Source organism: Athene cunicularia (genome assembly GCF_003259725.1).
Source record: "Athene cunicularia isolate RWA chromosome 13 unlocalized genomic scaffold, athCun1 chr13_part1, whole genome shotgun sequence".
Lineage (NCBI taxonomy): Eukaryota > Metazoa > Chordata > Aves > Strigiformes > Strigidae > Athene > Athene cunicularia.
This window is the reverse complement of record NW_020799117.1, coordinates 1,478,152-1,495,596: the sequence shown is the minus strand read 5'-3', so window position 1 is coordinate 1,495,596 and position 17,445 is coordinate 1,478,152. Positions and strand designations below refer to the sequence as shown.

General features: G+C 44.9%; 1 protein-coding gene across 1 annotated transcript in view; it reads left to right on the top strand.

Annotated features, from left to right (window-relative positions):
• NDFIP1 (Nedd4 family interacting protein 1) overlaps window positions 1-17,432 on the top strand; it is a 24,093-nt gene extending 6,661 nt beyond the window's left edge. Inside the window, exons 3-11 of the mRNA XM_026858474.1 lie at window positions 1,085-1,091; window positions 4,247-4,251; window positions 9,246-9,336; window positions 10,518-10,648; window positions 11,552-11,639; window positions 11,814-11,938; window positions 13,825-13,891; window positions 14,249-14,354; window positions 16,625-17,432. Coding sequence (XP_026714275.1) covers window positions 1,085-1,091; window positions 4,247-4,251; window positions 9,246-9,336; window positions 10,518-10,648; window positions 11,552-11,639; window positions 11,814-11,938; window positions 13,825-13,891; window positions 14,249-14,352 — 618 coding nt within the window. The 3' untranslated portion in view covers window positions 14,353-14,354; window positions 16,625-17,432. The remainder of the gene's footprint in view (window positions 1-1,084; window positions 1,092-4,246; window positions 4,252-9,245; window positions 9,337-10,517; window positions 10,649-11,551; window positions 11,640-11,813; window positions 11,939-13,824; window positions 13,892-14,248; window positions 14,355-16,624) is intronic.
• The last annotated feature ends 13 nt before the right edge of the window (window positions 17,433-17,445 follow it).

Sequence of the window (17,445 nt, the reverse complement as noted above, 5' to 3'; positions counted from 1 at the left end):
CGGGCGTTTTCCTCCCCGGTCCCCTGCCGTGCCGCGGGGAGGCTCCGCCGCCGCTCCCCTGCAGCCCGCAGCTCCGCCAGGTGCCGCGAGCTTGGCCTGAAGTTGCCGTTAATTTTATTTCATCTTTTACGTGTTGTACCCCCTGGCTCAGACTGAAATCCCCGTAGGCCGGAGGCTGTCCTTAAGGACCTCCCTCCTCAACTCGGGGTTGTTCTTCCTTGCCGCCCTCCCGAAGAAGAGGACGGGTTTTGTCGGGAGTATCAGCCTCACAGAGGGACTCGGGGTCGGTCGGGCCCCGCCGTGTGACCCGGCTCCTGCTGGTGTGTGTCTGTGACACACAGACGTGGAGACTTCGTTCCTTAAACTACAGGAGAAATCCCTCAAAACAGTACCTGGCCTCTCCCCTGCCTCACCGAGGTTCTTATCAGAAGCCCTTGTGTTAGGATTTTGCCTTGGTAGCGTTTTCAGCGTGGGTAGGCTCGCTCTCTTCAGAATACGAGATGCACTTTCCCTTGGGATTGAATATTAGTCTCATCGTGACAGCTGAAGGTCTGGTTTTTACATACTAGAAACGTAGAAGTTAAGTAAAACTTAGGCTTTTTTTGTTGTTGTTGTTCCATGCAAAACAGATGTGCCCACTTACAAAGATAAATCTCTTAGTTGTTGTTCTCGGAAATGGTAGGTACAAATAGCCAGGTCTCTTCACTAATCGCCTTTCCTGTCAGAGCCCCGCCGTTGGTGTTGACCCTGGCAAACGTCTTCACAAATGTCCTTTACGAAGGGATCTGCCTTCATGTCCCACCGCCTTGAGCCCGTGGAAACGGGTGACAAAATGTGCTGCGGGACTTTTATTGCATTGCTCTTCGGTGCCTCTCTACCTGACGGATAAACGCAGTCCTGGTTTCCTCAAAGAGAAACGTGTGAAGCTGTCATTTTGCCAGGTCCTGCTGACCCATCCGAGACACCCCGACACCGCTGTTGCTGTAGAGCGTAACTGCGTGGCACTGCAGAGATTAGGGAGGCAGGCTGTGCCCGAAGGGTTTATAGTGCTAAAGGCAAACAGATAATGGAGGCCCGGTGAGAGGGCTGGTGTAACTGGAGTGCAGAATCAGAAATTCACATGTCATGGTATTTATTTTTGTGTAGCTGTTTAGAAATTGCTCTTTTTATTTTTTTTTTCCTCTTGTGCTCTGCCAGAACCCCGGCGCTCGTATTGTTGTAAAGTGTGTTATTGCTGAACTGGTTCCTAATGTGTTGCTCCAAAAACCCTGCGAGCTGTGAAACTAAAAACACAGAGTTGGTATTTAGATGAAGAGGAGATGAGAGGGTGGGAGAGTCTCTCTAGCATTGAATGTGTCGATTTTTTTCCTCTACATTGAAACTTATTGTGTGTATGAATGTAAAATTAACGAACATACCACGTGCCAACGAAGTGAATTGATAACCATAAGGGCTAGAGCTGAATACAGGACAGTAAGGAGAGGTAGCATGTAGGGATTCAGAACAAGCTCATTTAATCTTTAATAAAGTTACTGGATTATGAGGCAGTGGAGGAGAACTGATAACTTGAAAACTTGGTGATTTGAGGGGAGTGGGGTAAGGCATTAGTGGAGTTTGTCACAGAACTAGGCGGTTCCTGTACGGCTGGACACGATACCCCGTCCCAGCGTGCCGCCGCGGAACCCCTGCGCCGGGAGGTGTTCCTGCTGTGTCGGCCTGTGTGTAGGAGCAGCTCTGTTGGGGTGTGGGCACTACTGAACATGTAAAACATTAGTAGGATTCCTTGAGTGTGTGTATTTTCAGAAAAAATGGTGATCGTTGATGAGGATGATTTGAGGACAACAGAAATTGATAACTGAGTGAAACCTGTGCGTTTCTTCGTCCCCCCATTCCTCAGCCCTGCAGCCGAGGGGTGGGCCACGCACCCCCAGCAGCCTCCCTCACTGCAGACTCACAACCTGTGGTGCATTCACCAGTACGTGCAGTGTGAAAGGGCTGTTCCATGCCCTATGTTTTATTTTCTTAAAGCTAACTTTCTAGCCCTTGTGCTTTGTTCAGGAGTTAGATAATCTGATTAAAAAATAGCCTGCGATGACGCCTTTGGATGATGTGGCAGGCTCATCTAATATACTGAGGAAGTGCAGCTCGATGAAGAATAAAGCTAAAACTCCAGAAAAAGGATCTCGGCTTGCATCGGGAGCACGGGCCGGGGTGGTGAGTGGGAGCCAGGCAGGGTGACCGGGGCAGAGCGCTGTTTCGGTTCCTCCTCTGCAGGCCGGGTGACATGGCTGTGCTTCTTGGAGGTGGAAGTGGGAGATGTTGGGGAGGAGGGAAGGCTGCAGCACGCCCTGCTGTCATTATTCTGGGTGGTGCCGTGTCCCAAAAAGGGACGCTGGGAGGCTGTTGTCACTTAGACCTGCCTTTGGGATAGTTAGACAGGGATGTTGTTAGGATTTAGGTGGCTTAAAGCCTTCTGCGCAGAAGGCCTGGATTGTCAGTTCAGTGGCAGAACTTTATTTCATCCTTAGAATAGAAACAAGCTTCCATTCTGGGAAAAATAGCCAGGCTTTTAATAGGCTTATTTACACTGTATGTTAGCAGAGGCATGCTTTTTACTTGAAGCATTTGAAAATATGAGAGATGTACGTGAGTAATGTAAACCCACCTAGAAAATGGTGGGTGTGTTAAATAACGAAGACCTGTTCCTTTTTAAGTGATATTTCTTCCTGTTCCACTTGTTGCAGGCTAACATGGATCATGAATCATTTCATAAGGGGAGGTGCCTGTGGGAAACACAAAACCCAAAGATTTTTGCCAGTTGTTTGGTTTTCTTTCAATGAAACTGTGGAAAAAATGTGTTGCTGAAGATACAAGGTGAATACAGTTTAAATCCATGAAGGGCCACAATGCTGACTTAGTATTGGGGAAGGCTGGAGTGAAACAGGGAGGCAGATGTCAGTTGTCACCTTGTGCTTACCTTAAGCTTGCCTTTAATTTTTCAGTTGAAACGGGCACGTAGTTTGAATCTAAAATATGAGAATATACCAAATCTTTTAATGTCAGCAGTTAGAATTAGAGATGTCAGTGGCTGTTTGTTTCCTTGGTGAGGTGCTGGTAGTGTGCAGATGTGCTTGCTAAAGACACAGGTGTTTTTGTTTTGGTTTTTTTTTTGGTATTCAGACAAGGAGAGTAGGAGATGTCCATTGCCATAAAACCAGTAAAGATTTTTTTTTAAAAAAAGTCACAGAGTAAAATCACGCCTCTTGCACAGCTGCCACTCTTGGGTTCTGCTGCAGCTGATGGGGTGAAGCTGCTCGATGTCCAGCCCAGTCTGTGTTCAGTCTCACTCTTTTGTTCGGAAATACCTACTCCTGTAGGCAAGATTATCTCTCAGGTGACTTTGCAAGGTTTTAGTGATTCTGTGTGAAAAAGTAACGACAGAATTAAAATATATTCCATCTCTAAAATATCAAAGGACTTGGAAGAGGCAGTGAAACAGGAGTAGGCCGGTATCATCGTAGCTTGTGTAACGGGAGAAAGTAGCCTTGCGTGCAAACTGTTTAATAAAATATTATCTCAGGTATCAGGACTGTGTTGGACTCTTAGCTGGGCTGCTTTGGTGACGTGTCTCTCATCACTAAAATTCAGCGGGGCTCCAAAACCTCAGACGTAGGAAGCAGTCGTAGAGGTAGGAACAGTCCCTCAGACCTTCGAGTTATTCAGTGGCTCACAGGAGATGTGGTACCTCTTGATGTGGGCTTGGCATCATGTTCTAAAAGTACCATACCGAAAGCAAGTAGCGGAAGTTCTGTGTGTATGTGAATTATTATTCTTTGTCATTGGAACTAATAAGAAAAAGTCAATATTCAGGTGTATCTGTTCATTCTGTTTCTGCCTCTTCTTGTGAAAGATCCAAATTTCATACATGGTGGAACAGTGGGTTTTTTTTTTTCATTGAAGATACTTATATCCTACTTCATATGATAATTTTAAAAATGTGATATTTTAAAATGCTTAAAAGATCCAGAATTCTTTATGTGATGTCTTAATGTCCAGAAAAAAATTTTAATCTGATCCTAAATATTACGGTAAGCCCTTATGCTTTGTTAAGCATGTGAAATTTAATTACAGCTATCTGAGATTAAAACCTACTTCTTCTGCATTAAGACCTTGAATGCTCAGACCTAAGGACAGTCTGCAGGCACAGGTCTGTGCTGGCCCGAGTGCTTGTTTACAGTCTAGCCAGACCAGTATAATTCAAGTTATACAAAAAAGTATAATTTGAACAGAGACGATGGAGTCAGGTCAGCGTGTTTCCCAGGACCAAGGCGTATTTCCATGTTGTAAGGCCATTAACTGCAGTGAGTCAGTGAAGAACAACATCCTCGTGAGCACGGGTTGTGTTTTGAGGGACAAAAATTACATTCTGATTTGTGTTTTTACTTTGGGAGCTGGGAGGGTCATTGCAAACATACCCTTCAGGCAGATGCTCCCGCTGGTTTGTGGTCTGTGCATCCTGCTCTGGGGGAGCACCCAGGAGCTGGTCCAGCTGGGAGGAAAAAAAAAAAAAAAGCATTTTGTAGGAGGCGGAGTGGACGGTTTTCAGTCCTTTATTGAAGGGAAGGAGTAGCTCAGGTTGGTGGAGACCTCAGGAGGTCGTTCCGCAGAGCTGGAGCACAGGCTCCGGGCCCTGGGCAGAACCGGTTCCGTGGTGCGAGGCTTGGGCAGGAGCATCGGCATCTCCCGGGGCAAGGAGGAGCCACGGCGGGTTCGCTTCCACGGCGCGACTTGTCACTCCTGCGGGTGAATGAGCTGGGAGTGCCTACGGGAGAAAACAGTTATTTGCTCATCGAGGAGAAGGCTGATGCCTGTGGGTTGACTTGTCAACTAGCTTGTCGTTATTCCTGCTGATCAGTAAGCTGGTACAAAGTTACAGGAATCTGCAACAGCATTGGGCAGAAGTCAGCATTTCAGATCGGGGTATGTTTAAAATGAAGCAGAAGGCAGTAAAAATAATCCTCTTCCCTTCAGAACTGGTAGCGACTTCCATTTGCTTCCAAAAGGCCAGAGATGGAAGGAGAAAAATAAAGTGTGTTGCAATGAGGATGAAGCATAACTTTTCGGTGGGCAGGCTGTTCCCTTGCTGGAGTACTCTCAGATTTTGTAGTGGTACACATTATTTTTTTGTTTTTAAACATTTGGCTTGCAAAGGTTATGATTTCATTGTTCTGAAAAAAAATCAATCCTGTCACCTTTTAAAAAAATATTGATTGCCTTTCTGTCATTAGATTTAATATCTTGTCTTTTTGGAATCTCAGAGAAACCATAGTAACAACAAAACTGAGATCTGATTAGGCTTATCTTCATTCTAGAATTCCTCTGTGGGCTTTCTGTGCCGTTCTACCTTGTGTGCCAGAACAGAAAATAAGGACTGAAATGCAGTAAATGTTGATGACATATGGCTGAGTTAATGTATTACTGATGATACATTGCTAAGGCAAAGCTTATAGTAATGCTGATTTAGTGTAAAGAGTATTTGTGTGCAGCCTGAGGGCTTGGGGCAAGGGGAGGTTAAAAAGAAAAATAAATCCCAAACTCTGTCAGCAGACCATGCGCAATGTTTAGCAAATTTGGAAGAATTAACAAATATATTTATTGGAAGTGCTTTCTTCAAAGTTTACAGGGAAATATTTCAAAACGTTTTGTCAGTTGTAAACTTCAATGCTGCTGTGCTGTGTGTATTTACCCAGGATTCGTCTCAGCCAGGGGGAAGTGGCAGACAGAGGCGATGTCTTGCTTGGAGCCAAGCTTCTGATGGCGTTTTTTTTGAAAATCCCTGCGTCTTACCCCGTTCTGCCAGGCAACTTTCTGTTGTTTTAGCAATCCAGTGAAAAAAAAATCACAGCCAAACTCTTAACTGTATGCGTTGCAGTAAAGACGGTCTGGTTTTTAATGCCACAAATATAAGAGTCATACTTTTAAGAGCTAAAATCCATCAGTGACTCAAAGAAGGAATACCCTCAGCAAAACAGGCCGCAGCCAGCTGCTGCTTTGAGGGGTTCTCAGGGTGCCGAGGGCTTCGGGCCGCGGCCGGGGGCATCGTCTGCCCACCGAGGAGCCCGTGGCGAGTGCCAGGGCGAGGGCTCGATGAACTCGTCCTTCCTGTCACGTGAACCCTTACTGCTCTGCGAATAAGCACTTAGTTGAATTTTAGATGCCTGGAATCATTAGGAGGGCTGGAAGGCATTTGTGTACCTTGTCCATTAGAAGAAAAATCTGTTGTCTCTAAGTGTGTACCTCCTACAGCCTCTAGCTCCACTTCAGAAAGGGACTGCGTCTCTTCTGCCATTACCTGAATCGTAATGGTTTGAAGCCGGCAGTAAGTTCAGCTTGCTTTCTCCTGCATGTTGTAAGATTATGTATTTCTTTTTGCTGTTGAAAGAAGAACCTTGTAAGAATTCCAGTGGTAGGGATTAATATTACACTCAACTGTTTGTGTCTCCTTTTGCTTCATCTCTTCCAATGTTGTCACATCTAGTGCCTTCCTTCCCCCTTCTTGGTGATTGTTCTTTTAGGTTGTTTATGTTTTCCTCCTTAAAAACATCAGGGATTTAATTTCTGCCACCCCCTCACTAGGAGAGCAGGTACTGCAGGGCATTCGGTATCCAGGGCATCCCCACTGTGTCAGAGCCCTTCCTCCTTCCTGAAGAGAAGGAAGAATAAAGAATATGGGCCCTGCATAGGTAGAAGGAAAAAAAAGGGGAGAGGAATTGAATTTTCATGGATAGACTGAAAATAAGCATGGTGGAGCAGGGACAGACTGAATCAACTAGTTTGATGCTACATTTTGCTGCGTTATCCCTTAGGGTTGCCCCTCTCGTGCTGTGTGCAGGCTGCTCTTGAATTTCTCCATCAGTGCTCTTTTAAAATTTTTTTTTTAAAGGTTATTTTAATAGGCAATTACTTCACAAGTTAGTTTGCATTTTTTTTTTCTAATGACTGAACTCCATGCGGTTTATAAAATAAGGCCTTTTTTGTTCTTGGCAGGGACTCATGCTGAGTCAGCTGGTTTGAAAAAGATGAAGATGCCTTGCTGTTGTAGGAGCTGCTGCCCCTTTTCGTGTTAATTGCTTGATGCCCTGAGGCTGATTCAAGCTGCAGTCCTGGAGGCAGGTACCTGCCCCCTCTGCCCCGTGTACCCTGCGGCCTCGCTCCCGGGGTGCAGGAGGGGGTTGATTTGGTGTGGGCTCACGGCTGGCCGGGGACCAGCATTTGAGATGTCTGCTGCTGACAGCCACAGTGTCTGTGCTAGGAGGTGCTCTTGGCATAATAGGGATTAAATTTTCATCCGCATCACTTAATTAATTTCTCCTTCTTCAAGGAAGTGCTTCAGCTTTGTGCCACGTGGGGAGTTCTTACCCTAAAAGCTTGGGGCTGACCAGCTCCCTTTTTTTTTTTTTTTCCCCACCTCTCCCGTTTGGAAAATGTGAATGGGGAGAGGATGGAGGCTTGCTGTTGGAGCAGCAAGGTGAGCTTCATGCAAGGTGAAACAGTCCTGTTTCTGTGGTGGTCTGTTGTTTCAGCACAGCTCGACTGGGTGACAGTGCTGCTGAGTCTGTCCCAGTGCTTCCAGGTGGTGTTTCTTGGCCGACCCCTTGGACCTGCCCACAGAACTGCTCATGTCATCGCCTACTAACCCAAGGCATTTAAACCCCTCGAGGTTAAACTCCTTTAACACCAGGTGTGTTTAAAGTCTGTTTGACATAACTGGCGTGGGTTGTGGTGCAGCGGGGATCACAACCCTGTTGTGCTGTGATGCAGCGGGGAGGACGGCAGCCTCCACGCCCAGGAGCTGAAAAGCCAGCGGGGACACGGTGTCTGGCCGCGGTGTGATGAACCACCGACCTGCAGTTACTCGTTCCGTCCGTGCTCGTTCATGCTCAGTTCATGGCAGAGGAAAGGAAACAATCCACGCTCCACTCGGCAAGCTTGCAGGACACAGATGTCTCACAGTTCAGACCCACAGCTGTCGTTGGGATGCAAATGTCCAACGAATTGTGCTTAAAACATCTGAAAAAGTTCTGGCTTTGACTTTCACAGAGGGCACAGATGTAGTCTGATATTTGATCTGAGGCAGCAAAAGGAATAAAAAGCCAAGACACAGAACACTTATGTATAAAACAAGGCTTTCATTTAGAAGTGTGAGCTGATTTTTTTTTTTTTCCTGATAAGTAAATTAAGAAGAAATTTCCCCCCCCCTCCCCTTAAATGCTTGGGAAGGACTTGAATGGCAACATGTCTCTCCAAAGAAAAGAAAGCAAAATAATGGATGGCTTCAAGAGTATTGGCAGGGGTGTGCAGGGGGGATAGTTCAAGAAGGTGATAGGGAAGAAGCTGCAGGATTGCTGCTGCTTTGTGGTGATTACAAAAGAGAGTAGAGCCTCTCTGTTCAGGCCAGTGGTTCGGTCCCAAGGTCCTTTTTTTGAAACGAGTTGTCTTTCTGCATGAAAACTCGGTTTCTTTGTTGATAAGATAATGAGAAACAGAAAGAAGAAAAAAACTAGATGGCAGCTGGTTTGTAAATTCCTTTCTGGTGCCTTCTGCTTTGAAGGCTCCTGGCCTGGTAAGGACTAGCTTCTCTGATCAGAGCCTGCCTTTTCATACCTGCTTCAGGCAAGTGACACTAGATTTGATAAGCTGCACGGTTATTTATACAGGGTCTGTGGGAAGTGCAGTGCACAAAATAAACTGTCTCCTTTTCAGTCATATGGTGTGAAAGGTTGAAGGGAAATGGCAGGTTTCATACCGATATGGATCATTACGTAATGTATCCATGGAAAAAAACCTTTCCTTAGCAAAGCCACAGGCAGCGATGGAGTCTTTTCTTGGCTATCTCCTGCTATCTCCTCGACTAAAAGAGATGCGACTGCAGCTCCTAAACAGTGTGAGCTGAGGGATCTGAGGAAGTGCCAGGGAAATGGAAAAATACTGAAACGGTGCATGCTGTGCCTTGTCAAAGTCCAGGTGTGTGAGGACGTGATTTAAAACCACATTAAAACTGAGATGGCTTATTGATCATTTCAAGTGGGAGTACTTCGGTGTGAAGCAGAGCAACTGCTTGCACACCCCGTGATGCTGTAGAACAGCCTTCTTCCAGGAGAGTCTGCCATAAGCAATTAAAACTACAGTGGTAATTTCACAGAACTCGAGAAACCCCGTTAACCTCTCTGGTGTGTGGGTCTGTTCAGCTGCAGAATGAAGAGGAGCCAGGCGAGACTGCACCAGTGGTGAACGATGCCCCTCCACCTTACAGCAGCATCTCTGCGGAGAATACAGGTAAATGGAGCTGAAAGGAAATAGCTAGGTTTGCTCTCTTGTTCCCTCTTACCTCCTTAATTATTCTCCTTATTGACAGATGGCATTGCAGCATCCTTACTAAGGCTGCAAAGGATCAGAATTGATCCGAAGAGACTGTTGTTACTTGTGGTTTAGAAGATGCATTTTGGCTACATTCATCTGATGTCATCCCTTCAAGTGGTGTTCAAGTTACATTTCACAGTGTTCTTAGTCGATTGAAGACAGTTAAAATCAAAGTGCTGTGAGGATTTGTGGTTCCTCTCTCATTATTTGGCATTTGGATGATACTGTGCTCCTTCCAAAAAGGACTTGTTACTTAAAAGGGATTAAAGAATTCACTCTCTGCAGTTTTCAGGAACTAAGGACTTGGTCAGAAGGGTTATGCTTCTGAATCATCGTTCTGTCCTGTCGCTGACAGCTTTTAGCTTGTTCTGTGTCGGTTATCTATCAGAGTATTTTTGGCTTAGGTAGATATTCTCGTCTTTTTCCCTCCAGAACTGTCACAGTCAATTGTTCAGGTAAGATTTGTGAATCAAATGCAACGTACTGTCACACAGCCGGCCAGCTAGGGACAGAAGTTTGAAGGTGGTGTTTGTCAGGCAGCCTGCGGAGTACCCAGCCTTGGCCCACTAACCGCAAGGATGCCCCTTAGGTCTGGTTCCTGAGTGCGTCCCAGCGACCGGGGCTCAGAAACGCCACGTTTGATTTCTGTTTGGATCCCTTTCCCCTCCATCAGAAAACAGCTTGGAGTCTGTCTCTGGAAAAATTGGTCACCAGTGGCCTAAGGCTTGCAGTGATGCTTCTTTGACTCACTCAAACCACTTGAGTTTGGAAATACGACTGCTTCTGTTTACTGAAGTCAGGAGAGACGCAGCATGTATCATTGTTTTAAAAATAAATACAGCCAGGCGTTTTAAAGCAGTGCTCTGTGTAGCGCTTTGTATCAGATAAGGTGCTCCTGGGGTTTTTTGCTTTTTGTTTTGGGATGGCAAGAGGCTAGCAGGGTGGGGAGGGGACAGGAGGGGCAGGCTTCAGCAGCCCGGGGTGTTGGGGTCTTCTGAAGTCATCCCACGCGCTTCTCATTCCCAGCACGGTGTTCTTCAGGACCTGACAAGTTACCTTCTGTCTAACTTTTTTTTTTTTTTTTTTTTTCCCCCCAGCTTATTTTGACTACAAGGATGAGTCAGGATTTCCTAAGCCTCCATCTTACAACGTGGCCACAACACTGCCTAGTTACGATGAGGCGGAGAGAACCAAGGCTGAAGCCACAATTCCCTTGGTTCCTGGAAGGGTGAGTGTGCTCTCCTGGCTGTACACCCTTCTGGAGAATTTCTGGTTTTAGTCCTGCAAGTGTCATGACTTTTTTTTTCTGGGGTGGTGATATTACATAGTCCCAAGAGTTCTGTGGCTAATTTTTTTTTATTTTTTTTTTTTAAATTTTCCTCTGGGTGGCTGTGATGATGTCAGACAGCTCAGTAATGCCAGCATGTGCTATCCAGATTAATTTGGCAAGCTGACAGAGGCACTGTACAGTATCTGTGTGCACTGTCACTGTTGGTTTTTTTTTATATATATTTAGGATTAATTGTTCAGCCGTCTTGCGTATCTACCCTTTATACTCCTGCTGCTTACTATTCCAGAGGTCAGTATAGCCAGTACACAGATGATAAAGCCATTCTGTCAGAAGAATTATTTTTAAATTTTTTATTTCTTTTTGCTTTTTTTAATCTCTTGTTCAGCCTCTTCTTCCACTCTTTGAATGTCCGCTGCTTGTTATAGTTCTTCATAGAAGCCAAATTCCTTGTTGAGATTAAGTTGGTTTTTTTTTTTTTTTAATGAGCAGGAGAATTCTTTACAGTGAGAACAAGAACATACTGGATCTTGACTATCTTAAAAAAAAAAAAATACTGCCAGTGACTTGATGTTTCATGCCCTGCATCATCTCAGGATGAGAAGCAGGAGTTTTTCCTGCTTGCATTTGTAGCCTTTTGAGATTTAGAATTCTTCCCTGTGCCCCACGGGTGTTTTTTCTTAAATGTAAAGAAAGCATTTTGTATCTCTCCATCCTACACTGCTCTTTGAGGGCTGGACAATTTGCTGTCTCTTTCTTGAAGAGCCACGTGCAGGACTGGGATTGCTGCACGGACTGGACTGACTTAAATCCCCCCACGTCTTGTCTCCCTTTGATTTGCAGGACGATGACTTTGTGACACGGGATGACTTTGATGACACCGACCAGCTGAGGATAGGAAATGATGGCATTTTCATGCTGACTTTCTTCAGTAAGTACATGGCGAAATTAATTTTTTTTCAAGGAGTGACCCCAAATAACCAGAGTTTCACACTTAACGTTTACGTGGCACCGGGAAAGGCCTGTGTAGAAGGGTTTTAGGGGTTTTGTTTTCCTTGGAATATAAAGAGGGCCTAACCTTGCTTCTTTTCTCCTCCTTTCTCAGTGGCATTCCTCTTCAACTGGATTGGATTTTTCCTCTCTTTCTGTCTGACTACTTCAGCTGCAGGACGATATGGGGCCATTTCTGGGTTTGGTCTGTCCCTTATTAAGTGGATCCTTATTGTTAGGGTAAGTTGTGTAGTGTCAAAACATGTACGTAGGCACTGGTACTCTTTTTCCCTAGCTTGTTTTTATCTCACTTATACTGAAGTTAGTTATAAATTTAGCTTTTTATAACAAAATAGATTCTGAGCCCCTTATTCACCGAGAACAGAGTTTTTTCATCGTTCTGTCCTGTTTATATGCTGGAATTATTGTTGTACTAAAAGAGAGTAAAGATTGCACAGCCAAGTATGGCGTGCTCTGACAGAGCCACTCTGGATCAAAGCCACATTTGGATCAAAATGTGTTTGTGTGTTGAGCAGTAACAACAATCTGATCTTTGGAAAACCTTTATCCAGATAAAACACGCCCTGCCGTCAGCACAGGGATGTTTCTCTCCAGTATGATGGTCCTTAGCTGCTCCTCTGAAAAAAAAAAAAAAATTCTCTAAAATGTGGGGTAGCCGATGAGAAGAGGGAAATGGGAATTTAAAAACTAGCAAGTGTGAGGTTTGCTTTTCGCTGGAGGAAGAAGAGGCAGCCGCTGCTTTGTCACATGGATGGGAGAAGCCCGCTGGTGCCCTCTGGTGCGACGTGCCTGCGGCACAAGCAGGAGGGGATCAGGAGGAAGCACGCTTTTATGGTTTGTTTTATTTTCATATAAACTGGGCATATCCGGGCCGTTAAAACATCCACTGTGCTCCCCTCCACCAGATCACGCAGGGAGAGGAAGGGGATGGCTGATCAGAACTGGTTGCTGTTATGGGAGCCAGGATGGAAAGTCGGCTGGGCACAGAGCTCTGCCTACGGAAGCAAAAAAGGCTGATACAGTATTTTTAAAACTTGGAGGGGGAGAAAGAGGAAACCTTTTTTGAGAGAAAAAAAAAAAAAGAGGATATAAATGTGCTGATGCTGAAAGGAATGGGAAAAAAAAAAAAAGTTAAACTATTTTTTGGAGGGACTGTGAGAAAATACCAGAAAAGATTTATTTGGAGCCCCTGAAAAGAACGTGTCTGTGAAAAGGGCATGCAGACATCCCAGGCCAGATTTTAAATATCAAGTGAAAAAGTCTCATTAGCTGTGCATAAGTAGTAGTAGAGAGCGTCAGTGTTAGGGCTGTCACTTCATACCTGAGCTCTTTGGGCTAGGAATTGTGACTTGTAAATACAGCATCTGTTAACTTTTTCTGTAGAAAGTTAAGATTTTTGGGGTCATCTTGCAACTGGTGTTAAGAACCGTTTGCTGGATTAAGAAAAGTGACAGAAACAGGTGACTTGAACTGTGGATTTGATTTAACTTTGGTAACAAGCTTGCCTTTTGTTATGTTTTTAAACTTGAAGAGAGTAAAAGAAAATTTATACTATCTTTACCACTGACGTAGGGAACTTCAGCGCTGTGACAGTGTTGGTGCCTTTCTGTCGGGAAAATGACTGCCTGTTGAATGAAAATCTTGTCAGAGAGTTCCACAAATTTGGGATTTCTTTTTTCCAACTGTACTTTTGTTTGCTCTGCTAGCCGACCTTACGGTGTAATTCATGTGATGCGCTGCTGCAGCCCTGGGCTTCCCTCTCAGAAACTGCAGCTGTGCTTTAGAAGCATCAGAGATGTCAGGGAAAACAGGAGTATTTGCCCAGTGGTGTCCTTCTGCTTCACTGATGGCAGGAGTTCACGGCTGGTATTGAGTGTTCCGTTCCCCTTGGTTAGAGTTGGTCTGATGTGTGTAGAAAAACTTGAAGTGAAAGTTAGTGGAGGTAGCTTGTTCCCTGCAGTCTGTGCAGCTGATGAAGCGTGGCGTTCTGTAAACCCTCCTGTGTGCAGTGGGATTGATCTGGCTACTGCTGAAATCGGTGAGAATAGATTTGGGTTCAGAAACTTGTATGTGCTCCAACTTGTAATTTTTTTTTTTTTTTTTAGTTCTCCACTTATTTTCCTGGTTACTTTGATGGCCAGTATTGGCTTTGGTGGGTCTTCCTCGTACTAGGTGAGTGTTGGTTTGGGGAGGGAGGGAGCGCATGCTTGAAAACTCTGTGCAGTGCAGTCAGGGTTTTAATCTTAAATGCAAGAGTGGGGTTGTGGTCTGTCTTTTTTTCTTTTTCCACCAAGTGACTGGATCTCATTTGGAGTCTAAAGTTTTGTGATTGCCCAAGGAAAGCTTGTTCTTGAGATTGCCTTAAATGAAAAGATAGGTGTCACTGATACAAAAAAAATTTATTGAGTCAGCTATTGTGCATCCCAGTGACTTAGGTCACTCTACTAGTAATGGCAAGTTGAACTGCCTCCTCTCTAGTTGAAGAAGCAACACCTGTGTTAACTGGACTAATATGTTTCTTCCATCTAGGTTTTCTGCTGTTTCTCAGAGGATTTATTAATTATGCAAAGGTTAGGAAGATGCCAGATAATTTTTCCACTCTCCCCAGAACCAGAGTTCTCTTTATTTACTGAAGGTAAAATTTCTGCTTTCCTGAATTTGTTCTGTTTTGTTTTGTAACTCTATTCAGTGGCTCTTTTAGGCTAGACTTTGCTTGAATATTTTTGGAACACAAGGCAGCAGAAACCAGTTGTTTCTTGGTATCCCATTGGCAGCTCTTGTTTCTGCAGAGTCCGGAGTGACTTGGTGGGGAGCAGAGAAATACTTGACGTTTCTTCCAGAGTTTTTGCTTACAGGAATTGTATATTCACTAGATTCCATGACTTGAATTGTAAGAACAAAATCTCTGCCCCTTGGTATTGCACTCTATTTGGCAAGTGTGTCTTTCAGAGTAAATCACGTGCCTGGAACACGTGGTATGTCTTAAACATGAGTAAAGGTCACAAAATGTTAGAAGATTGTGTCAGTGTCTTTGGCTTATGTCCCAGAAAGAACAATTTGTCTGAATTTTGCATGCTGCCTGAATTTTCTGCCAAGTTCCTGAAGCAATTCAACACTTGCACACCTTTGCTCTTTGAAAACCCCTCCCACACACTTGAACATACTCTTCTGAACATCTTGAACATCTTTCAAAACCCTTGATGCCTAAAAGTCTTTTGCTTTAAGGCTCAACCTTAACGTTGCTGCCTCCTTAATGAGACTTTCAAGGAGGAGGCTTAAGTAGTTGAACCCTTCTAGCATCATTTCCTGCTTACAGCAGATAATGGCCTTGCTTTATCTGTCCCTCCCCGAGGGGAAGGAAATCCTCTAATAGGTTGCTTCCCAGATGGCAAATGCAACGCGATGGGCCCTTTAGAAATATCACAATAACGCCACGATTCCCCAAGACAGGGTTGAAGCAATTGCAGCTGGGGCAGTGGTATAAAGAAACCAAACAAACCCCAGCTTTAAATTGGGGGTCATGAAATTCTTCAGATTTTAAAACCGAGGCTTGATTTTTCCAAATGCACTTTCCTTTTATTAGAAACCGCAAATTGCATAAGATTCTGCTTCGTTTCTAGTCCGTAATGAGAATGTGCTACACAAAAGGGGCATTGTGGCAGTGTTTTCCAGCTCGAGTTTTCCACTGGTGATAGTGTGTAAAAATAGTTCAGTCAATTTATTTAAGTGTTTCAGTTCTGTTTTAACGCAGTGATGGTTTATGACCTCCTCCAGGATTTGTAATATCCTGTCAAATTCCTGCTGAGTCACCAGAGGGTTTATTTCCCCCAGTTGTATGGTCACGTAGTGTGTTTAAGCATCAGCTATATCATCTGTAGTTTGTTCTCGCTGAACAACTTTTTTCTTATTTTGCTTCTTTACTGAAGCTTCGTTTTTCATTTATTAAAGGAACTGCGTGGTTTCTTGGTGCACACTTTTCCTGCGTTTGGAATTTGAAATCACATTTTTAGAGACCTCGCTTGACTCCTTGTTTGTGAGGATGGAGGTGTAGGAGGGTTAAAATTTTTTTATTTAATTTTTGGGGGGTAATTTTAGAAAATATTTCAAAATTTCTTTTGGATATATTGAGATAAATGTCCAGAAGCACTTCTAAATGTTACAACTTTGACACTTTGCCTGAAAATAAATCTTTAATCCTAAATTCTGAGCAGGGAAACCACAAAAGACTTGGATTTTCAGTTTATTATGGTTCTTGAGATTAGATTCCCTCTGTAGGGCGTAATGAAAAGGGCATGGCGAAGGACCGTTCTCGTTTCAGAGCGGGGATAGTTTTTAAAAAATTAGGAGGGGAGGAGGAGGGGAATAATTAGTGCAAACCAGAAAATAATAACTGGTGAAAAGGGCTCTGTTGGCGAGGCTGGTGTTTACTCTCCAGCCGCTGTTCCTGGCAGCGCCCAGCCGAGCCGGCCAGTGGGGCTGGTGCTGCCTGGGGGGTCGGAGCAGCTCCAGCGCCGCGATGACCCCCACGACGTCCCCCTCGTGCAGGAGCTGAGAGGAAGGTGCAGAACCCAGAATCATCCTGGGTGGATGCAGCAGCTAAAGGCCCAGTCCGGTTTTGTTCTCACAGTGCAGATGCAGCGTAACGTCGGACGCCCGTAGGTTTTTGTGGCAGCGGTTTGAGCGCACTCTCTGGTTTAGCATCTGTTTTCCCCTCAGGAATTTTAACCCTGCAGGACCGTGAAGCGTGCACAAAACTACTGAGGGTTTTGCTAGAGTCACATCATTGTGTCACCGAGGTGCTTTATAAGCCTTTAGACATCCTGCACTCTTTGTGAACTACATCCTTCTCTCATCCGAAACGACAATCTAACTATAGTTTCACTATTCAATATCCTTCTCCGACAGATGTTTTCTGGCAAATGTCTTCCTGCGTTAGTGAATTCTCCCTCAAGAAGCAACAGGACACCTGCAGGAAGTGAATCAAGACTCTGGAGCAGAAGAAAAAATAATCACCTGCTTTAAAATAAATAAATAAAAGTACTGTTGAAAAAAAAACAAAAAAAGGAGAAACATTTCTTTCTATTTGTTTCTAGGTGTAAAATTTTAATAATTAATGCAGAACTCTGTAATCGTTGAATCATTAGTGGCTAATGTTTGACAAAGCTATTGCAGTCGAGTCCGTGGCGTGCTCATCAAGCCTTCTAGAGCTAGTTTGTGTGATTGCAGTGGCCTGAGCCCTGTCCCCGGAGCCAGCAGGGGCCAGACTTGCTTTATTCCTCCTCCTCCGTCCCCAGCTGGGCTGGGCTCTGGGCCGGGCTCAGCTCCGGCCTGGGCAGCCGCTGGCCCCGAGCAGGGGGATCTCAGGAGGGGATGGCAGGGGCTGCGCCCCCCCCCTTTTCCCCCTGCACCCCCCCATTCCCCCTGCGCCCCCCCTTTCCCCCCCTGCGCCCCTTCCTGCTCCCCAGACCCGCCCGAGGGGGCAGCGGGGCCGGGCAGTGCAGACTCCTGAGGTGTACGCGGGAGAGAGCGATATTCTGAAGGTGGCACAAGTATTAATTTTTTAATAGTCTTCTCAATGTTGTAGTATACTTTCCTTTCATACTACCTACTTTTTTGGACTATATAGAGATTTTCATGGTACACATTAGTAGTGTAAAAATGAAAGATCGAGTTGCAACTTTGTGTAAAAAAATTACCTTGCAAAACAAAGGCCCCCCCCCCCCCCC